Raw genomic sequence first — 24,754 nt, 5'->3', positions numbered from 1 at the left:
TATATCTAAACTTATACGAAGTGAGTTCACTATCTCAATTCATTACTATTCATAAAAAAGCTCAACTTAGCTCAACATCCCAACGCAATCTAAAAGATGAAAGGTGTGGGTTTAGAATTAGAAGGAAGAAAAACTTATATCCTTACTTATTTGATTTCATCTCTTGTCACTGTTCTAAGCTTGGCTGCTTGTTTATTACTAGGATTAGAAGTTTGGTTCTTTAGTGCTTGCATACCAAACAACGGCGAAAAAATTTACAAAAAGAGGTAGTAAATTGTTTGTTCGTACTTGTGTTTTTCAGAAATTTAGAATCCTTGGAAGTATTCTAAGTTGGAGATTTAGGGTTTCTCAAATTACACAACTCCGTTATTAATTGCTTGTTAAATTTCTCAAATGTTACATAGCCAATTACACCATCTGTCTTGATACAACACAAACTACTAGCAAGTATGTTGAAGAGCTAAAGAGCTGTTCAAGGTGCTGAGAAAGCTAAACAACTCATCAAGCAAGCAAATAAAAATAAAAACAGAAAAAAAGACATTTCTGCATGTAATTCCACTGCTGTTTATTTGAGCAAAACCCTTCACGACCCTTTAGTCAACTGCAACGGGTTGCATGTTTTCAGCCTCTTTCCTCAGTTCTTGAAACAGGACAGATGACAAGTATCGCTCTCCGAAACTTGGATGAACGGTCTGAAATTCAAGCAAACAACTCTTTCTGAGCAACAATAATTGAGACAAATTCCTTAGACAAGAGCATAAGCACTGTAGATACTCTTAATTAGCAACACCGTCATTCAATTAGAAGCAACATGTTCATATTAAAAAATTGTATTGTTTAGACCAATGAATCATGGAACAAAATTACTTCTGAAACTGTCGTATGCAAAACAAATTGGAACCAATGGAAGTGGTTGAGGGTATGCATAACTTCATTCATTCCAAAGAGAATTAGAGGTAAGTTCTTATTACCACAATAAGTTTGCCTTCGTTCTCTGGCATTCTAGCAAGTCTGAGTGCTGCAACTGTATTGGCTCCTGATGATATTCCTACCTGCATTTACCAATAACCAGGATGGTCCAAATAACAAAGATAAGGATTCCTCATGTCTTCATATTGTGTCCAGCTGAGAGTGCTAATGAATTGTTGGGGTAATCTACTTAAATGATGTTAATTGGAGCATAGAACAAGTTTCAGTTGATATAATTTGAGCGACGCACAAAAGCGTCAAGATAATACATCAGATAGAGTCGAGTACGAGTAATTACCATAAGTCCCTCCTTCAGAGCTAATTCTCTGGCCATGTTAACTGCATCTTCGCTACTAACCTAGCAGATATTTCAACATGACAGTCAAGTGAATCAAAATTATATAAGCAACCGTACTACAGTCTTCTTTGATAATTTTATTTTTCTCGGGGAAATCCATAGTCATCAAACAGCCCATCAGTGACGCTTACCTCAAGAACTTTTTCCATCACATCCATGTCCAAAATATCTGGTTTGAATCCAACTCCATTGCCAGTAATATGATGAGGACCTGATTCAAATTCTCAATTGACATCCTTGGAGTGCAACTTATCGAAACAAGGTGAGCGGATCTACCAAAGGCATACATAACCTTTGAAAGTTATGAAGCCTTACTCCCCATAAAAATCAGTGGAAGGAACTAAATATAACGAATTTTCCTAACTTTATTCTCCTTAACTTTCAGTTATTGGGTGGGTGTGTGTGTGAGAGAGAGAGAGAGACAGAGATGTAATAGCAGCAACTTTACCTGGTTTACCGCCATTCAAAACGTTACTTTCAGAAGGCTCCACTCCATATATCTAACATAAAGGAAACAACCAAAACATCAAGAAATAAATGAAACAGTATCATATATGTCAATGTGAGCAAAGGATGAATTACTACCTTAACATTAGGATTTTGCGATTTAAGGTACTGTCCGACTCCAGAGACAGTGCCTCCACTACCAATTCCCATGACAAAAATGTCAACTTGTCCACTTGTATCCTCCCATATCTCAGGACCTGTAGTTTCAAAATGCACCTGTTTTCCATTTTGAGTCCATTACGAAAGGGATGATGAATAACAGATCTCATTTTGACATGATTATAAACAATACAAAATTTAAATTAAGTCGCATGAGAAAATTTTATGCTACATGCTCCACAGACTTCTTAAGTTCTACGGGAAAAAGGGAGATATGGATTTAGGTACCTGGGTGTTGGCAGGATTTGAAAATTGTTGGAGCATGAAAGCATTTGGTATAGAGTCTAAAAGTTGGTATGCCTTCTTAACCGTTCCCCCCATTCCCTTGGTGGGATCAGTGAGAATTAAATCAGCTCCAAATGCTCTCATTGTCACCCTCCTCTCCAAGCTTGTGTAAGAGGGCATGGTTAGAACCATTTTGTATCCTTTCATGGCTGCTATAAATGCCATACTGATTCCCATATTTCCTGATGTGGGCTCTATCAAAGTTGTCTGACATAACAGTATACTGAAATTAGCAACCCAAAGCTATAGTTCTACTAGGGAAAAAAATAGTTTAACAAGCCAAATATTCAGCTGACCTTCCCAGGAGTAATTAGGTTTTTCTTTTCTGCATCTGCAAACATGGCAAGTGCTGGCCTGGTGACAGAAACAAACAATTATATTACAATTTTATATTGGAACTGTGGTAAATATATGTACTACATTATGATAACAGGACAAAGCTACGTGGGGGAAATAAGATACCTGTCTTTGATGCTAGCAGTGGGTTGCATCATTTCTTGCTTGACAGCAATATAAGCTCCACATCCTTCAGTGACTTTGTTAAGATATACAAGAGGAGTTCTCCCAATGAGCTGAAGTTCATAAAAAAGATTACATAAATAAGTTTCATTCTATTAATTAAGGCATGCATAACTTACCGGTTAGGAATCAAGAATGAAACTGTAACAATTATTTTTTTTTTCTAATCAAGTTTACTCAAATCCATCCCTATACTTGCAGCTACAACACATTTTTTATAACTTTTGTTTTGAATAAACACCAATTTGCTAATTCTGTTTACAAAAGAGACAATCAATATCCAAACCATTAGGCTGAATAAAAGTTTCAGCTTTCAACCCTGTTTACATTTACTTTTATGCAGGGGATTAGAAGGTAACATGGTAGATGAAACTTGGAAATATCTATTTTGTTCATCACCCAAAAGAAAATCTATTTTGGTCATGCTAAACAAATAATTTTTTATAAAAAAAATTGAAATTCAGTGAGAGAAAATGAGTTAATCAATAGAAAAACAACATCACTCACAAGTAAAATTTGTGAGCATGCTACTTAAAAAAAAAAAAAAAAAAAATATGGGCATGTTTCTCGCATAAGTATGTTTATGATTGAGCATGTGCATCAAAACTGAATTTTCATTGTAAGGGAAAATAAAAATAAGTGAAAAATGATAGTATACTTTTCCATATTGGTTCTGAACCAAATTCAAAATACCTATATATAGAACCTGGTTCAGAACTTTAACCATAAGTTTGATATGCCATTTCTCTGAGATGTTGGTGAGTTTTGCACTGCTTTATTTTCTCTTTTTTCACTTTCAACTTTTCTTTGTTTTGTGTGTGTGTGTGTGTGTGTGGGGGGGGGGGGGGGGGGGGGGGGGGGGGGGGGGGGGGTGATTAATAAACTTGAAACCACTTAAATTAGAAAACCTCTTGAATTACAGAGATTTTCAGTTATTTTCTTCAGCTATTGATATTGGAAAAACTTAACTCAGAAAGATGATTACTAGTATTGAATAGAATGAAGTCTAAAAGCTACTAGCATTGGAAAATGATAATCAAGATTGCTAGAATGTTTAGCCTAGGCTGAGTTCTGGACATCAAAAGCTACACCTTCCATAACTAGCCTAGCCTCTTTAATGGACTTCTGACTTCTGCACTTTACGTGTTGAGATGAACCCTTCAAGGCTTCAACTCAGCCTTAAAAACAACATGTAAGTTGCAGAACTCATTGATGAAATCCTGGATAGAAATGTTATAGTGAAGTAAAATTATAAAAAAGATATAAAACTAAGAAAATAATAAAACAAATATTATTAAGATGTCTATTTCATTGGACCACTCTTATATCATCGCTATATTGTCTATATTCAAGACCTTTCTGCTTTCCTTAACCATATATTTTTTTGATGGTAAAGGAACCCACTTGACGTGAACGATCATTCCAGCATTTCAATGACTCGAGGAGCCCAAAACTTCCCCGCCACAATTTTCTTCTAATTTTCATGATGATAAAGTGCATTTAAATTATCATCAACCAATCTCTCTTTTCTTCTGGGTTTTTTTTTTTTTGGGGAAGAGAATTTTCTTGGACCTCATAGTAATTTATCAGTCATGAATAGATTCTATTGCTATTGAATCTTTCGTGCAAGTTTTTCAATCCTAGTTTCCGTGACCGTGTGGGCTGGTTTGGTGACTGGAAGTTCATATCATCGAAGTCTTTATCGCCAGCCAGAGGGTATCAACCTCTTATCACCCTCCAGATTCCAGAATACATGTTTGGTTTCACTTTTCTTTTCAAAAATTTAAAAGAATTTTCAACTCCATTCTAAACTTGTTAATCTAATAATTTTCCTATGATTTCATTAAAAAAAATGTAAAATAATAATAATAATAATAATAATAATAATAATAATAACTTTCACAAAATCCAATAAAAAGCTCTATCTCAATTTTTAATAAAATATATTCTGAAAAATCAAATCTTTCAGCAACCAAGCATGCCCGTTTCCGTGGCAGATATTCCGGCCATTTTTGTCAGAGAACGTTGTTTGTGATAACGTTATATGTCCTGTTACGAAAACATAAAAAAATACAAGACACACAAATATTTGTGCAAGCCAATTTACTCAAAAATTTAAGTCCTGTCTAAATAAAATTGCCAGAAAGTGAGTGCATAGCAGTCAACCCTCGTTTGAAACCAGAAATTCTGGTCCAGAATTACCAGAAAAGAAAAAACTCACTGGTAACAGAAGGAAAGCACATTACGGGAGACTCAAGACTGTGATTATATCAAGAAGAAGAGGGAAAAGAAAGAGAGAGAGAGAGAGAATATTCAGTTCAAGAACTTAAAACCACAACTAAACTTAAGCTCACTTCTACAACTACAGGCTACATATCATTTGAAGACAAAATCATATATATATATAGAGAGAGAGAGAGAGAGAGAGAGATTACTTGAGAAACTTCTCTTTTGATATTGGTGCCAGGAATATCTTTGGGCAGATCTCTGATTCTTTGAGCAAAGGAAGAAGAAGAAGAATCAAAGACGGTTTGGGTCGAGAACTTCCTGTTAATAACAGGGTAATTGCATTTAATAAGGGATCTTTTCTTGAAGAAGCTTCTTAAACCAGCCATTAATGGATGAAAGAGAGGTTTTTCAGAGGCACAGTTGGAAGAGAAAAGCCACCTTTAGAAGATGGGCAAAGTAGTATGAGAGTGAAGGGTATGGGAAATGGGATAGCTACTTTATAAAGATTACTGATTTGCTTTTGGAAGGACCAAATGCACGAATCTGGAGGAGCACAGAGTTGGTGAGACTATTGCATATGGTCCCTCTGCATATACATCTTTGATGCCAACTTTACTTTTCTTTTTCAAGATTTGAACTAAGAAAATTACTGAAAAATATAGTATTTTAAATTATGGAAAGCTAAAATAACTGCTCTTTTGTAGTCTAAACGACATTATATTGGGTTACATTTTTTTTCAAGATTTAATTAGTGTTCATTTTCATCTTTGATTTTTAAATTGGGCAAAAATGATCTTTTCTCTTTGTTTATAGTGTGCAATCTCATATGCCTGTCACATCAACGTTAAATGAGTAAAATAATCAACTTATAATCTTTTTAAACCAAGAATAATGATGTAAAATTAAAATCTATTTTTAATGTGTTAGCATAATTTGTTAGTAAAATGGTGACTTATCATCAATAATTACTTAGTTTTATGATTAAAAGTTACCAAAAATTAAAAAAGAAAAAAGAAAAAGACATTTACGTCCATTCAATAAAAATAAGAAAAAGACATTTACGATGTATATATATGGCAATAATTTCTTTTCTTTAGTTTTATTTTGTTTTCTTCAAAGCTGAAAAAAGATAGATTTACAGCTTTCTGACAACTTTCGAGAAACATGCGCGGCACAAGCAGATTAACAGGTCGAAATCATTTAGAAAAAAGTGGTGGTTTTGCAAAAATTACCGCGTGTGGTTCTCACGTGCTGCCCACATCTGCGCATGGTTCTCACGCGCCACCCCTTCCAGCAGCTCTTCTCGACACACGCCCAAGAGCACAGGACTCGCCACTACTAGACCTTTCAGATATGACTTTTGTGGCTAAAAAGAGACAAGTGTGTTGTCCTTAAGGGGCCATTATATGTTCTAAAGTCTACTAGAGTTGATCCAAACTATAATCTATCTTTTTCGCATCTATCTTACTGCTTTTCTTATTGCTAATTAAAATAAAATAAAAAAGAGTTCGTCTCTCGAACGTTTATATGTAGCGGTTGAGTCCTCTCTTTTTATGAATGGTGAGGTTGAGTCTCTGTTTATGCAGAAAATGTTGTCTCTTGGATGTTTGTCTATCGAGAGTATTAGTAATAGTAAAGACCAGATCAACCACAAAAAGAAATAATATATTAGTGGATCTCCAAATGTATTATTTTGATTTATGATGTCATGTTTGATATGAAAACATCTTAAAATATATCCAATCATAAATATATATTTTATGATGAATGAATCATGACTGAGAAATAAGATGAGTATGGCTATTTTATTGGTGATGAAATTTACTATATATATATATATATATATATATTTAACCCGCTTATCTTTGAAAAAAAAAAAGGGGGCCAAATCTTCTCATTTGCTAATGACCTCAACGTGAGGGGTCGTCCACGTTAATTTCATTGTTTTTAGCAAGTGGCTAGTGCATTGCATGTAGCCATTGGCGGCAAGAATGATAAGAGCCAAAAGCTACTATTATTATTATTATTTTTATTATTTGTTTAATGGTAATTTCCACTTGCATGGTGTTTTTGTCTCGAAAGGGATGCACACTCGAAAGGATATGAAAAAGGGCAAGGCAAACCAATTAAGACCATGATGACACGTGGCGTAACCTCAATAGATGTATTTTGTTTTAACTTTGACTCTTTGAAATTTTAAGTACTAATATGTTGACCACCAACCAGGAAAACATAAAAGGCAGCCTAAGGTAAATGAATGGAGTGGCAGTAAAATGCTCTTTGGTTTAATCATTGACTATGTAGTTTGTTATTCTCACTTGTATGACTGCACGTAACATTTTTCTATATTCAATTTGTATGGTATATATGATACTCACGTTAAAAATTTATATGGATAAATATAGAAAAAAAGGATAAATATAGTACTCACATAAAAAATTTATTTTTTTAAAGATAGGCCCATTTATTTTTTAATAGAATGCGTAACGCTTGTATATTATATGACTATATCTAACATTACTCATTAATATAATTAAAAACTAATAAATATACGGTTGATGCCTTTTCCGATTCGATGGCCAATAGTCAGTTGGATGACTCATAAATGGTGGCATAGATAGAGAGATATACACAACGACTTAATAAAATAAGAAAAATATTACTATATCACCCTAGTTATATTGCTAACTTTGCCTCACTCACGTGGTGCCACATGGTTTATTAAATAAAAAATTAAAAATACAAACTTAAAATGGATAGAATGAACTTAAGGCTTCAATTTTTTTTTTTTTTTTGTATTTTCAAATGTCATTTTATTTTAAATATAATTTTTTAAAAATCATGTGACACCACATGTAGTACCACCTCAATGGAGGCAAAAATTAAAATAGTAGCAATACTCATAAAATAAATAAATGGTATAAAATAGAAAAAACACCGAGATTTGGCATTGGAGTCCACATTCACAAATTGAAAGATGAAACCCATGACTAAAAAATGATTTAATACACTGTCTCAGCTGTCAATGACCTTCTGGACGATGGCACTACTCTTAAAAAGCTGGAAAAATTGGGAAAGAAAGAAGTATCAAACCAAACTCATTTTGGTCTCTAATTTATCTTTTGAGCAATGCTACACCGACGGGGTAGTCCTGGTCCCTATAAGACATTTTTTTTTTTTTTTTTGATTCATTTTTTTTTTATATTTTTAATTTTTTTTTAAAAAAATAAATTCACAATATCATTATAAATACTTCCTTAATAAATAAATAAATAATTATAAAAACCCAACTCTCAGTAAGAGATGATACAATTGTTAAGGTGGCTCTTTCATGGTGACGAGAATGACCGAAAGGAATGGCTCCAGCCACGGTCAAGGACAGTGAAGTTCTTGCCATTGGCTCCCAAACAACAGAGAAGGACAAGCTCAGTCTCTCTCCTATAAAAGTCACAGAAATTGAAACAAAATAATGTTCTCGTTCGGAAAATTTCAAAAAATAAAAATAAAAAATAAAAAAACAGCCTTAAATATTGCTTGTCCCATGGCATAAAAACAAAGGGTAATGCTAGAGATGCCGTTGGGATCCCCTTGGAGCTTCCGCTCTTTTTTTTTTTTACTTAGTGATTAAAAAGTATTATTTAATAATATTGTAAATTTTTTTAAAAAAAAATATTTAAAAGTATTAAAACATCATTTTTTGTTTTTTTTTACATCATTTTTTTAAATTTTAATTTTTTTAAAAAAATTCACAATATTGTTAAACAATACTTCTTAATCATTAAGTGAAAAAAAAAAAAAAAGGAGAGCGGAAGGACCAGCGGGACTTTTTTTTTTTTTTTTTTTTTTGTATTTTAAAAAAAAAAGTGAGATTCCTATAATTTTTTCCAAAACAGAATGTATTTACTTATTTTTACAGTTTATTAAGCAATGGGAACATGAATGGCTATTACCGCGACCGTCTATCGAGATTGACGTTTTATCCCTTTTTTCAACATGATTTTTTTTTTTTGGAGATATTTTTCAACATGAATTGGACGTATACACACACATATAGGACAAGTACTTTTCAGCTCTCTCATCCCAATCTTATTGAATTAATGTGTTAAATATGCATGCACTCCATATATATTTCTTAAAATACAAACATTATTATATAGACTCTTTTTATATATAATTACCAAATTTCAATTTATAATAGGGAATTAAGATCATGCCCTCAATTTTCCAATATCTAGATCAGTACTCGTACGTACGTAAGAGTGTTATAATATTGTATGGATTTATAGAGTTTAATTGGCTCTACAAAATCATATATTATATCTTGAACGTGCCAATCGAAATGACTCATGGAGCTAAATACCTGCTAGTTTGGGGACAAAACTATAAAAAAATATTTTTGAGGGGGTAAAACTTAATTTTTAGAGTGATGATCTACTTTGTAAAACAACCTACAAATTTTGCCTTAACTTCGTTCTGCCCTGGGGTACTGTAGTATCGGTCAGGAGAAGTGCTACAGCGCAGCCACTGTAACTGTGCACATAATGTACACACTACGTGACTGCTTCTGGTCCTTACATTTTTTTTCCAGTCTCTTTCCCGTTCCTCACTCACTCTCTCTCTCTCCTCTCGCCCGATTCGCCACCATGCCCGATTCTTCCTTCAACCCAGCCCAGGGCTGCCTAGCCTCACTGCCACCACCGCCGACTCTTCCTCAAGCTGACGACCAAGTCAGCCACCACCGATTTTCCCCACCACCGATTTTGTTAAGAGTTATTTTATTATCAAGTCGATGTGTAGATCATATGATTATTCACATCATAATTTAAATGGTAATATTTGATTTGTAATATTTTAATTTTTAAATTTATTTTTTAAATTAAGTTATACCATATATGTAAGTACTTTATTAAGTGTATTATATATATATTCACAAAGACTTATAAATAGAAATTTTCTTTTGTTAATAGATGGACCAGCTCTATTTTTTAGAATAAATATTTTCTCATATATTTAGTTGAGTTACAATCTCTAGTCCTGACAATACTTTTGGCGCACTGCGGTGATCTTCTTTTCCGTTGAACAAATTATATTTTTTTCGTTCTCCAGATGTGGTTTGGCGGGAAAAAATGACGGTGTCCCATATAATAATGTTTTCGGCCATACTTCAGCCAAGTCGACTCAATATGCAGATTGCACAAAGGACATATGGATTTTCCTTTAGTTTACCACTCATAAAGGTTTTTATACGTTGGAAAGTCATTGATTGTTCACAGCAAAGCAATATATAGATTGAATGTCTGAGAAGTCGATGCGTCATATGTAGGTACTCCACTTTCCCAAAGATCAAGCAATTCATCAAGCAATGGCTACAAGAAAATATCAATTTCATTTCCTGGTGATTTTGGACCAGGAATAATGACTGACGTCATGAAGAATTGCTCTTTCGCGCATAGCCACAAAAGCAAGTTATACGACACGAAGATCACTGGTCATATACTATAAGATTTAACCATATTATTAAAGGGGTTGAGGTCATCACTTACTAGACCTAGCCTAATATTGCAGGCATCATCAACAAACCAACTATGATATTTATTAAATATTTTCCAGACCTCACAATCAGCAAGATGCCTCATATTATTCTTATCATTCACTTGTTTTCAGAATAATTTTCTCATATATACGAAATAAGAAGTCTTTTTCACTGGTAGAGTGATACATGCATATAAGAAAATAGGGTTAAATATTTATTCAATTCCTACGTACGTACGTCCGGATAGTTTCCAAATCATTGGCTAGGTTTCTAAAACTATCATTTTACTCTCCCACAACTTCTATCTAAAATTAAAAAATTAAATTACAAAAAGAACTGTCTACATCTTATTTGTCATGTGACGTCCAAGAAATTAGAATTTCTCTCTCAGCCCATTTAAATTTAGAGAAATCCAATCAGAAATTATAAAATAATTAAGAAATACATATTCAAACCCACCAATTGAACTAGCATTCAATTTTCAATCAACCAGTACCTGAATTGTCAATTTTGGCAATCGCCCCTCAAACATCAAAATGTTATCACATGGCCCCCTCATGAATAAATTAATAATTTGACATAAATACCATGATGAAAAAAAAAATCAAAAGATTGGAAAAATTCATAAAAAAAATTAAAAAGTGATTTTGAAAATTTTCTGATAAATAAATTATTTTAAAAAATAATCTTGATAAAAATAATTTCTTATTTAAAAACCATTTATTTTGAACATGATACTCCTCTCTGCATTAGGAAGTGTATGTTTTCTTCTTCTTTTTTTAATTTTATTTTTGTTAATTATTAAGGAAATAAAATGATAATCACATTCTTTGGAAACTTAGGGAGGAATCTTCAAGTCAGCTAATATTCATAGTTAATTTTATTATTTAAATAAAAATATAGAAAATGATATTGGCATAACTATTTTACAACTTTTACACCAATGTTTTAATAAAATATTATTATTATATATATATATATTTATTTGAATTCTTTTAGAAGTTGAAGGGCGGTTGCCTTGGCAATCAGCACGAGCTGAAATTAATGGATCTATGAAAATAGTGGAGAATTGATCTCTCACTTGGAAGAGAAAAACAGATTCGAAAATTATGGTCCTCTTGACCAAAAAGATTGGAAATTACTCATGAAAGAGTACTGAAATTGGTGAATGGAAAGATGCATGCATGGGATATTGATCTCCATGCAAAAGTATCGATGGCAAAGTTAATATATACGTACGTACTCATGAATATAATGAGTACCATGAATATTCTTGTGGAGAGCATGCATGAATATCCTACCTATTAAGTTTAACCTGTGCAAAAAATGAATATTAGATGACTCCAACTGTCCTATGTGTTTAATGAAGCCAGAAAGCATTGAACATATACTCTAGGAGTGTGCTTTAGCTAATGATGTATTGAGTCAGTGCTCTAGAAAAATCCGGAAAAGCCAGTGGTCCTATATGAATATCGGGGAATTAATGCAGGACATGTTCACAAAACTTAACAAGGAGGAAATGCAAGAATTAATATCAACACTTTGGACTCTATGGTGGAGAAGGAACCAGCTAGATTTCAAAAACATTCTCATTGATCCAAACTCAGTGTTACATAGAGTGAGATAGTTGCAGATTGACATCTCTCAATCAGATTCAAGAGGTGCAAACCAAAACTCTTCAAATGACACCAGAAGTACCATGTGGGAATGTCCACATCAAGGTTTTTGCAAAATCAATTGGGATGTGCCAATTGATAAGAAACATTGTGAAATAGGTATAGGTGTGGCAGTAAGAGATGAAGAATGAAACTTTTTGGCTACCTTGAGAAAGAAACAAACTTTACTTCATGACCCACTTCTAGCAGAGGCCATAGTAGCACTTAGAGCTGCCATCTTTGGACTGGAATTGGGCATGAGCAAGGCAATTATGGAAGGAGATTATCATACAGTGGTAAAAGAGGTCCTACAGGTGAGGCAAAATAGAAGTTACTTTGGAATGATCATTTCAGACATCAAAGAAACAATGGCTAAATACAGAGATTGCAAAATTTGTTACACACGTCGTGAAGGCAATTTTGTTGCACATAACTTAGGAAAGACAACTTTACATATAACAGATAGTTTAGTTGATATGGAGGAAACTTCAAACTGTTTCAGCTATTGTACCAATACAAGTCATCAATGAATGAACTTGTTTTCTCCAAAAAAAAGAAAGAACGAATATAATGATGAGAACATAGTGGCAGCATATGTGCATGCATGTCCCTTTTACAAGTCAGCTCTTCATGAGACTGGAACACATTTTCCTGGATTGCCACTTTTCTCGATCATATCCTTTGGAGAGAAGTCATGCATATCTATCTATTAATTATATCAAAGTCAAGTTTAGAGTTGCCGACTAGGCATTTGGTCTGCATTTTTGGGCTTCACATGCTTAAAAAACAACTTGTTAAGCCTATAAAAAGACAAGCACCGATTCAAAAGTTTCAATTTTCACACTATCTTGGCTCATATAAGTTGGGAGATTAACCATGTAAATAGGAATGCAAATCAAGTGGTTCACCAATTAGCACAACAAGCACTTCACCACAGTTGTGAGATTATTGAGATTGATCTCATCAACCCATGTATAATAGCTCAAGTCCTGGCTGAATGCCATAGACAAGGTTCTTGACCTAATGCAATGGTTGTGGGCCATGTTAATGTAACGGATGTAGACCAAAGTAATGTAATGGTTGTAGACCGTAACAATGTAATGGTTGTAGGCCATAGTAATGTTTGATGTAATAAAGGTTTGAAGTTTAAAAAAAAAAAAAGTTTCAATTTTCAAAGACTGCGCTTCGAACATTGTGCTTCAAACACTGCTTTGCTAGTTTCAAAGAATGACTACATTATGAAAGATGTCGTCAAATACGTAACTGATTCGATAAGAAACTTGTTTATTTGTAACCATTTATTTCTAGAGTGATTATTTCCTATCAAAATGAGTCTATTTTTGTTACAAATAATCGTTATCGTCGCAAATAATCCATCATAAATGCTTATTTTTCTTGTAGTGATATATGCATGATGTCTATAAGGATTACACAAGTGATTTGGTAAAAATCTTCACTAATATTTTGCATTACAATACGTCTTTATATAATACAAGACCACAACTATTTTAAGGAAAACACAACCATAAACAGTACTACAGCTATTGAAGGAATATACAGCCAGAAAACAGAGTAGCTATACAAATATATTGATAGAGAGAAATACGGATGAGCGTTATTTATGTGAATTCCTTTATACGACCCCTCAAAATGGACGTTCCATCAGCAACGTTAATTTTGCCACGTAACAAGTTGAAGCGAGACCGAGCAAGAGGCTTTGTTAGTAGATCAGCAAGCTGGTCATCTTTGTGAACATGAGTAACACGCAATTTACCACAACGAACAAAGTCACGGACAAAGTGGAGATCGATGGCAATGTGTTTCATCTTGGAATGCAAAACGGGATTAAGACTGAGCTGGGTTGCACCAACATTATCATAGAGGAGGAGTGGTGGTTCACGTATCTAGAGACCAAGTTCATCAAGAAGAGACTGAATCCAAGCTATGTCTGAAGCTGCAGTGGCTAGTGCTCGATACTTAGCTTCCGTAGAGAGCGAGCCACCACCTTTTGCTTCCGAGTGCACCAGCTGATAGGATTGTTGCCCAGAAAAATTATATAAGCCGTAGTAGACTTTCGATCATCAAGATCCCCACCCAGTCAGCATCTGAGAAGCCCCTAAGCACTGGATTTGTTTGACGACGCAGTAAGAGACCAAAGTGAATGGTTTGTTTGACATAACATAAAAGCCGTTTAACATGTTGCTAGTGCGTTACGGTCGGTTTGTGCATGAACTGAGCAAGACGATTGAATGCGAAACCGAGGTCTGGGCGAGTAAGCGAGAGGTATTGAAGACAACCAGGGTTGAATTGTTTCCATCCATGTGTTTGAGGTAGTGTTCATGACCAATTAACAGATCATGCAATTCTGCAAAAGACAAGGCAGTTTCTCTCGTGCGAATAGGGGCTACCATATCTCAAAACTCAAAACCAAGTCCATTAAGCACATATAACGTCAAATCATCATCCGAAACTGGTGCATCAATCAAAGAGAGTTCATCAGCAATTACCTTAACTGCATGAAGGAACTCAGACACCATGCTGGAACCTCGTGGAATGAGGGTGAGATCTTCCTTCAACTACATGATTCATGCCCGTGATTTGCTAGCAAACAAGTGAGCGAGATGCTGCGAGGCATCACAACTTGTAGTGGTCATAGCAATAAAGGGCATAACTGCTTCAGAAATGGATGCAAAGATAGCATTCAATAGTAGTTGGTCCTGTCGGCACTAGTGTGCATAGAGTGCCATGGCAGAGACAAAAGAATCTACAGCAGGTGGAGGAGGACACCGAAGGGTACCATCCAAATATTTCATCAGATCATATCCAATGAGAATAGTGAGGAAAGTTGCACACCAGGAAGGATAATTTAAGGATGTGAGTTTGTAGGGCAATTGGCTGTAAGTGTTGATAGTAACAAGAGGTAGAGTAGACACGGAGTTGGAGCCATTGAGCACCGAAGAATTATCATTGGACAACATGGAGTTGGAGGATGTTTCTATTCTCGTGGGAGAAGAACCTTCTGATACCATATAAGGATTACACAAGTGATTTGGTAAAAATCTTTACTAATATTTTGCATTACAATACTTCTTTATATAATACAAGACCACAGCTATTTAAGGAAAATACAACCATAAACAACACTACAGCTATTGAAGGAATATACAGCAAGAAAACAGAGTAGCTATACAAAAATATTGATAGAGAGAATCACGGATGAGCGTGATTTATGTGAATTCCTTTATAATGTCGAGGTGTCGACCAAATACAACTTCTTGCTGATCTCTAGCAACCTTTCTCTGAAGAGGTGCACACACTGAAAATTATCATAACTCAGGAATGGCTCAACCGTTTTCTTCTTCATACTCTCTTACCATTTTGGACAAAGCGACTTGTCTAAGTTACACCGTTTGCTTTTCTATAGTGATTAATGGGTGTGAGAGAGCGGAAACTAAAGTGATCGGTAAGTTTTACAAATAGGACAAGTCGGACTATCATTAGTAAAAACAGGTGACTAATTTGTACGAATTCATTACCAATAAGAACTCCATATATTAGCTTCTTTTTTTATTAACACTGATTATTAAAGAACTCAGAGCTTCTGCACAGATAATGTTATGATAGGGTGATAACCGATCACCTTATCAAAGACCATGAGTAGGGACAATTGTTTCTGTTGGAGTACCATTGACCAATATTGAGTATGAGACAGAACATACATATTTCATAATAAGTTGAACCATTTTTTTGCAAAATCTATTTCCCACATAACAACTCCCAAGAAAACTCATTCCACTTGTGACTCGATCATAAGCTTTACTCATATCTAACTTTAACATCATGTATCCATCTCTACCTCTTAATACAAAGTTTATTGTGTGTAATGTTTCATACGCAACAAGTATGTTATCAGTTATTAACCCATCAGGTATAAATGCACTTTGAGTTGGAGATATGATTTTGGAAAGAAGTGCCGCTTAAGTCGATTAGCTAAAACTTTTGCCACAATTTTATATAAACATTACACAAGTTTATTAGGCGGAAATATGTTACCTTTTATGCCTCTAAGGACTTTAGGAATAAGAGTAATGAAGGTTGAATGATAGAGTTTAGACTTCGATATGTATTCAGACATTCCAAGACAGTTCCAACAAGTATGTTATCAGTTATTAACCCATCAGGTATAAATGCACTTTGAGTTGAAAATATGATTTTGGAAAGAAGTGCCGCTTAAGTCGATTAGCTAAAACTTTTGCCACAATCTTATATAAACATTACACAAGTTTATTAGGCGGAAATATGTTACCTTTTATGCCCCTAAGGACTTTAGGAATAAGAGTAATGAAGGTTGAATGATAGAGTTTAGACTTCTATATGTATTCAGACATTCCAAGACAATTGCACAAATTTCATCACCAACCAAATCCCAATTTTCTTGATAAAAATAAGCAGCTACACCATTATTTGGATCAGAGGATTTCAATGGACCAATGCCAAAGAGAGCAGACTTTATTTCTTGAGTAGAGAAAGGAGACAACAGCTAGAGACGAATTTGCACCCTCCCCCACCCCCCCCCCCCCCCCCCCTCCTCCCAAAAAAAAAATTGACATTTTTATCAATTTTATCTAAATTTATGTTCAAAAAAAAAAAAAGGAGTATAAGATGTGAAATTTTTTTAATTCTAAATATGTTTTATTCTCCATAAATCATATATATATGCTCATTGACGCATCATGTAAATCCAAATTTTTTTAATTTGATTTATTATGTTGTATGTACGTTTAAAATAGTTTTGAATATCATAATATAACTTTTCATGGGTCATTTTCTATATCTTTTATTTTGAAAACTTAAGTTGAACAATATGTATAAGCCAAAAAATTTAAATAATAAACATTGTTAAGAAAAGGTTTCGAAATAAAAATAAATTGAACGAATTTTTTCAATTTTTAATATTGTTAAGATAAGGTTTCGAGACAAAATAAATGATGAATTTCTTATCAATTATTTTCTATTCTATATTGAGAAGGAATATGATAATTAATGATATTTCTTTGTTGAAAGAACATTGAGATCAATTGGCATGTTAAATGTTTTTATTTTTTATTTTACATTCAAACTTTTAATTTTTTTATATACAAACTTTTATATATCCTACGGCTCCCCCCTCTACATAAATGATCCTGGCTTCGTCCCTAACAATAACAAAAATTGTGAATTTATAAGAATCTCTTTGTTAAATACCAAGCCATTTATCCAAAAGTTCTAGAACTATTGAATACTAATCTGGTTCAACATTTAACCCTCAGGATCATAACATTCTACCATGTTTTTGAATCCGACGTCCAAGATAGCCCATTCTATTGACACTAACTTAATGGGTAGCCCTTTCCATTTTGGCGGCTTCACTTATCTATCAGTATTTAATGACTTAACACTATGCACATACATAATACCAAGACATTTTAACTCGGCCTATAAGTCGCCATTTCCGTGACTTGAACTCGTGGCATGATTCCTGCTCTGATAGACTCAATCATTGATCCAAAAGCCATAGGATTGTTGAATACTAGTGTCGTTAAATCTTTAACCCTTAGGATCATAGCATTACTGTAATAAACCCTAACTCAACTTAGGGTTTCATGTGGGGAAGACATAAAATGAAGCATCAGGATTGAAGAGGAGACTTGAGTACTTAATATGATTTAAGTCAACTGGAACTAAAGCCAAGTATCTCTCAGATGGGCTGAGCACCTAGGCTCGTGAGTCGGCCTTCTTATCTTAGTGGTTTTTGTAATATATGGCTATGAGTATGTTCGTGGGCCTTAGTTTATTTTAGTTGGTTTGTATTTCGAATTCAGATAGACTTATGGCCTTTGTGTGGTCAACCCATGGCCTTTTTATCATTTTGTTCATTTTTGTATTTCCCTGTAGTATATGTACTGAAGGTCTTGTCCTGTAACAATATTATGGAATGTCAAAGAATTTTTTCTCTCTCATTTTCTCTATCATTTATTAGAGGAGCTCCCCTAAAAGAGAGCAACTTATTACTTTTTATTTTAATCAAGAGGTTCATTAGAAATTGATATCAGATAGACACTGGTCTCTGTGATTATCGAATACATCAATGGTTGAAGGTACAAGACTGACGCAACTACAAGATTGGCTCAATGCCCTAAAGAAATCAATAGACACACAGCACCAGGACCTACAAGCTCAATACCACAACCTGGAAACTAAAATTTTTGTCCTAAAAAGGCAAAATGACTATATTGTTCAGTAGCTTTTTGTCATCACATTAGAACTGTAGAAAAGATATTTGAACATTAGCCTTGGTGGGTCAACATTAGAGGGACACCTTTTGGAGGGTGAAACAGGCCCGAGGCAGGGAGGAGATGGCTCATTTGGCTGGAACTACAAGATACAACATTTTTTCACTTTTCATAATACCCTACAACATCACAAATTAAAGTTAGCATCCTTTCACATGGAAGGAAAGGCCTTATCCTGGTTCCAGAACCTTAAGGAGTCAGGATAAATGATTGATTGGCATGCTTTTATCAAGGCAGTTTTGGTTAGGTTTGGACCAAATGCCTATGATGACCCTATGGAATCCATTACTTGGTTAAGACAGGGAAGAACAATTGAAAAATATAAGAGTAAGTTTGAAACTTTATCTAAGAGGTTAAGGGGCTATCTGACCAATATAAATTAAGTTGTTTTCTCAGTAGGATGCGTGATGTGTTTAGACTTCTTGTTAGGATGTTTAATCTACTAAACTTAATTTCTGCCTATAGCCTAGCCAAAATACAAGAGGAGAACCTAAACCTAGCCAAAAACTACAACAAATCTAGGCAGGTCTATTCCTCAACCCTAGTATCCTGAAGAAACCGAACTACCCTTGGGAGAAACCAACAAAACACTTCCCAAACCAAACCTCCAAATCCAAAATACAAACCAATAGCAAATGAAAGATAGGAGAGATAAGTGTCTATGCTATTACGATGATGCTAAATAGAACCCAGGACATAAATGTCATAATCCTAAACTTTACCTGTTAGAAGAGGAGCTCTTTGAAAAGGAAGGTGAAGGTTGAATGGAGGAGAGTGTAAATGACCAAGTGGAAGAAGTGGTGACAGTCACTGGTAATGAAAATCCAGAGAGATCTCTCTCCATGCATTAATAAGATTTTAAAACCCCAAAACCATGAGCGTGGTGGGAAAAATTAGGGCTCAATGGGTAATTATCTTAATTGATACTAGATCCACACAATTTTTAAAATCCAAAAGTGTTAGAGAAGGTAAAACATCCCCTTAACCTTGCTGAGAAGGTTAGAATGAGAATGGCAAGTGGGGAAGTAATCCCTAGTGAAGGGAAGTGCTTGGGGGTCAAGGTTCAGATTCAGGGGACAACTTTTACTGTGGAGGTTCATGTGTTGGTCTTGGCAAGATTTGACATGGTTCTTGGAATCCAATAGCTTCAAGATTTGGGGGTCGTATTCTGGGACTTTCAAAAACTAATAATGAATTTTTCTATTGAGGGAAATACAGTGAAAATGCAAGGTTTGATAGTCTCTAAGTTGATTGAAGAGGGCTCCCTCAACAAGTTCAACAAGTTGGAAAAATAGGAGTTCTCTTACAAGTGTTGGAAGGTGAAGATGGGGAATGTGAAGAGAAAATAGTGAAATACCAGCGACCATACAAGAAGTTTTGAATTAGTTTACAGTGGTATTTGAAGAACCTAAAGGCCTCCCACTCACAAGAACCCACGACCATGCCATAAATTTAATTCAAAACACCAAACTCATTTCCACGAGACCTTATAGGTACCCGTATTTTTAAAAGGATGAGATTGAATGATAGTTCAGGAATTACTACCTTCAAGGGTTATACAACCCAGTTAAAGCCCTTACTCCTCCTCGGTATTATTGGTAAGGAAGGTGGATGGAACACGGAGGTTATATGTGGATTATAAGGGATTAAATGGGGTCATCGTCAAGAATCAATTCCTTATCTTGGTGGTTGAGGAGTTGATGGATGAGCTGCATGGAACGATGACTTTTTTCTAAACTAGACATTAGGTTTTGATGCCATCAAATTCGAATTAAGCTCGAGGATGTATACAAAACAACATTTAGAACCCATGAGGGTCATTATGAATTTTTAGTTATGCTCTCTGGGCTAACTAATGCCCTCATCGACTTTCCAAAGTTCGATGAACAAGGTGTTCCAACCCTATTTGAAGAAGTTTATTATCGTATTTTTTTACAGAATACTGATATATAGTAAAATGGAAGCTGATCAAGTTAAGCACCTACTAATGACACTAGAAACCCTGAAACATCACCAATTACATGCCAAACAGTCCAAATGTAGGTTTGTAGGGCATTTAATTTATGCCTAGAGGGTTCGAGCTGATATGAGAAAATTACAAGCTATGAGGGACTGGCCACTAGTTAGTTCTATTAAGGAGTTAAAGGGGTTCTTGGGTTTGACATAATATTATAAAAAGTTCATCAAAGGTTATGGTGAAATTGCTAGTCCCCTAACAAGGATGTTAAGGAATGACAGTTTTAGGTGGAGTGAGGAAGTTAAAGTGGTCTTTCACAAGTTAAAAGAAGTTGTCACATGTGCTCCAATTCTTGTAGTACCCAACTTCACACTGTCCTTCACTATTAAGTGTGATGCAACAGGTACATCCATAGGGGTAGTATTAATGCAGTTGGGAAGGCCCATAGTCTTTTTTAGCTAGGCTTTAAAAGGAAGATCCCTACTACTGTCTACCTCTGAAAAAGAGCTTTATGCCCTAGTTTCAACCTTGGTGAAGTGGAGACCCTATCTTTTGGGAAGAGCCTTCGTGATCAAAATGGACCAGCAAAGTCTCAAGCATCTCATTGATCAAAGAGTGGGAACTTCTATGCTGCAAAAATGAGTTTCTAAACTAATGGGGTACGATTTTGTGGTGAAGTATAAAAAGGGATAAAAAAACTGAGTTGTTGATGCATTGTCCAGAAAGGGCCAAAAAGGAGGGGTGACTTTGATGTTGATCACATTTCCTACAGTGGAGTGACTAAATGACCTCAAGGCTACATGTGCTACTAATCCTTAGGTACAATCTCTCATTTCACTTGTTTTGGATAATAAATTGGGAACTAAATATTCTATGAGGGATGGTCTATTGTTGTAGAAGAATAGATTGTATATTCCTCAAAATGGGAAATTTAAAAATAGGGTATTAGAGTCGTCCCATAGTAAACCATGGGGTAGGCATTTGGGTTATGACAAAACTATACAAAGGGTGAGGAAATATGTTTTTTTGGTCAGGCCTCAAGAAAGAAGTTAAGCAATTTATCAGAAGTTGTGACCTCTGCCAAAGAGTTAAGGTTCCTAATACCCTTCCTGGAGGGTTACTCCAACCCCTACCTATACCTACCCAGTTGTGGTCTCAAATCACCATGGACTTTGTCGATGACCTTTCCAATTCTAATGGCTTTAATAGTCTTTGGGTTGTAGTCGACAAATTTACCAAATACAGGCATATAATCCCTCTTAAACATCCCTACATAGCCAAAGATATAGTCGATATGTTCTTCAAACACATCTTCAAATTACATGGCCTCCTAAACTCCATAGTCTCATATCGAGACAAGACTTTACTAGCAACTTTTGGCGAGAAAGTTTCAAGTTACAGGGGATTCAGATGTCACTCAGTACCGCTTATCACCAATAAACAAATAGGTAGATAGAGGCAGTAAATAAAACGCTTGAGAATTATTTGAGATGCTTTTCAAGAGATCGGTCCAAGGATTGGTCACTTTGGATCCCATTGGTAGAGTGGTGGTATAATTCCACTCCACACTCATCCACAAAACTAACACCCTTTGAAGCCCTATATTGTTACCCCTCCCATATGGATGGATTATATACCTAGCACTACCCGTGTAGAGATTGTTGAAGCAAATATTTGGACATGTCATTAGATTTCAAGTTTGCTCCATCATAACCTGCACAAGGCCCAAAATCTAATAATAAGTAATCTGACCTAAGGAGAAGGGATCAAGAATTTTCGGAGGGTGGGTGGTATATTTAAGACTACAGCCCATTGACAAATCACTGTGACCTAACATAGGAACCTCAAACTTGCCCTAAAATATTTTGGGTTGTTCCAAATCATACAAAGAGTAGGAAAGGTGGCTTACCATTTAGATATGTCATCAACCTCCAAGATTCATCCTAGTTTTCATGTGTCTCAACCCAAGAAAAAACTGGGTTTTTCAACCACTACCATGCCGATTCTACCACTAATAGACCACCATGGGATCTTAAGGCCTGAACCCAAGGAGATCTTGGCCCGTCACATGACCAAAGCAGGGAACAAAGCAAGACTTGAGCTGCTCGTCCAATGGTTGGGATAACATGCAGATGATGCAACCTGGGAGGCTTACTCGAGGTTGAGAGAAATTTTTCCCCACCTTGCAGGCAAGATGTTCTAAAAGGGGGAGCTTTGACAAACCCTTGCTCAACTTAGACTTTCACATGGGAACGACATAGAAGGAAGCATTAAGACTGAAGAGTAGACTTGTGTACTTAGATATTATCTAAGTCAACTGGAACTGAAGCCAAGTATCTCTTAGATGGGTTGAGCACATGGGCTCGTGAGTTGAGCCTTCTTATCTTAGTGTTTTTTTGTAATAAATGGCTATGAGTCTGCCTGTGGACTTTAGTTTATTTTAATTGGTTTGTATTTTGAATTCAAACAAGCCTTTGGCCTTTGTGGGGTCGACCCATGGCCTTTTTATCATGTTGTTCATTTTCGTATTTCCCTGCAGTATATGTACTAAAGGACTTGTCCAATAGCAGTATTCTAGAATGTCATAGACTTTTTCTCTTTTTCTCATTTTCTCTCATTTTGCCTCTCATTTTCCTAGAGGAGCTCCACTCGAAAATAGCAACCTATTACTTTTTATTTTAATCAAGAGGTTTGTTACACGCTTTTTCTATATAAGGGTTTGAAATTTAAATTTAATCTGTATTGCACTTATTTAGAAATAGGAAGGATAGGTTTTTTTTTTCTTTGTTTCTCATTGAGAATTGTAGTATGTTTATTATAATTAGTTTAAAATTTTTAAAGGTAAGTGCACACAAGATGTTTGATAAAATGTTTGAATTAGATCTTAACAATAAAAAACGTGTGTAATTTTTTATTTGTTGGCTTTGAAGTCTCGAAGCAATAAAATCATAGTTTAGAGAAAGTTTTATATTTTAATATAAATAAATGAAGTGAAGCTTAAAATTAAAAACAAGTTAAATTGAATAGTTTAGATAAAAATTTAATTAAAGAAAACAATAGTAGCCAATGAAACAAGGGCAAGTGAAGTTCCCAAAGAAGGCGCATCTTACGCCTTGGCTCAGGGGAGATCCCCGGAAAGAAACAAAAGAATCCATTGGTAATGACAACTTTGGTTCTTGATCGGATTGGAGCATAAATGCAAACTAGGTTTGCCATTTTATGCATGATAATATATGGGTTTTTGTATTAACTTGTAATTATCATTACTTCAATTGGAGTGTAACATATGAACTACAATTGTGAGTGATAGCGGTGAACTAATCGAGTATTTGCATGTATGGCCCACCCAATTTTATAATTATACAATTTCAGTAATTAGTAAATTTGGTGTTTGGAGCACGAAAGCATATCAATATTTAGTTTTCTTTTTTACTATGAGAAAATGTAAAAATATTTCTTTGAAGTGGGAATTTAGATGTTTTCTAACAAAACCTATATACACATGGTGTTGGAGTTTTTGCACAACCTTCACTGGCACACAAGCTTGCATTCCTCCCCTCTCATGAAGAAATGTTGTTTAGTGACCATAATATGGGAGTTCAATTCTATACGTATATCAGAATATGTTTTCGGTTCTTGTTTTAATGTCTTTTTGCTAATTTTTTATTCGGACACTATTTTCATACTTCTACTTTTCAGTTAAAGTAACAAGAAAATGAGAATATGCCCTATATATATATTGATTCAACTGATAGGTAAATTTTTAAATGTCCCCCTTGTTTTCTTCAGGATATGATAGTTGAGACTGCTATAAAATGGACAAAAGTTCTGAGAACCAAAGCTATTGAGACAAAGTTTATAAGTGTTGATCTCAGCACAATCATGTTCATCATGGAAAGAGGCCAAGATACAACTGATGTATGCTTTAGTTCTAAGTACAGAGAGGTTAAGATCCATTTGTTGCTGACATTTTATTACCACCGCGTCTACCAAAAAGCTTGCTCATCAATACCAAATACGCTGCACTTTTGCATAATATTCTTCTCACCACTCAATGACACAATCTTTAATCAATTGTTTCTTCTTCAAATTATTTTTGGTGCTTGGGGTATTGTGAAAACGATGACAAAAAACTAAAAGTAAACAAGAAAATAAATACATGACAGAGAATTAATGTGGTTTGACAACGTACCTATATCCACAAAGTTGCAGAGGATTTTATTTTGCTAAGGAATCACAAATTATACTTTG

The 24,754-nt window shown here is 34.7% G+C and overlaps 1 protein-coding gene across 1 annotated transcript; it reads right to left on the bottom strand.

The window, feature by feature from the left end:
• Nucleotides 1-344: 344 nt before the first annotated feature.
• LOC121238989 (bifunctional L-3-cyanoalanine synthase/cysteine synthase 1, mitochondrial) lies at nucleotides 345-5,609 on the bottom strand. Its single transcript, XM_041136106.1, has 10 exons — nucleotides 5,233-5,609; nucleotides 2,741-2,850; nucleotides 2,575-2,632; nucleotides 2,222-2,485; nucleotides 1,913-2,050; nucleotides 1,776-1,827; nucleotides 1,459-1,538; nucleotides 1,268-1,327; nucleotides 972-1,052; nucleotides 345-692 (listed from the first exon to the last, which is right to left on the bottom strand). Exons 1-10 carry the CDS (start codon nucleotides 5,410-5,412, stop codon nucleotides 594-596), a joined length of 1,122 nt encoding a protein of 373 aa, XP_040992040.1. The 5' UTR covers nucleotides 5,413-5,609; the 3' UTR covers nucleotides 345-593.
• Between the last annotated feature and the right edge of the window lie 19,145 nt (nucleotides 5,610-24,754).

Source organism: Juglans microcarpa x Juglans regia, chromosome 1D (assembly GCF_004785595.1).
Source record: "Juglans microcarpa x Juglans regia isolate MS1-56 chromosome 1D, Jm3101_v1.0, whole genome shotgun sequence".
Lineage (NCBI taxonomy): Eukaryota > Viridiplantae > Streptophyta > Magnoliopsida > Fagales > Juglandaceae > Juglans > Juglans microcarpa x Juglans regia.
Note: the sequence above shows the minus strand (reverse complement) of the source record. Positions and strands in the feature narration are given on the sequence as shown.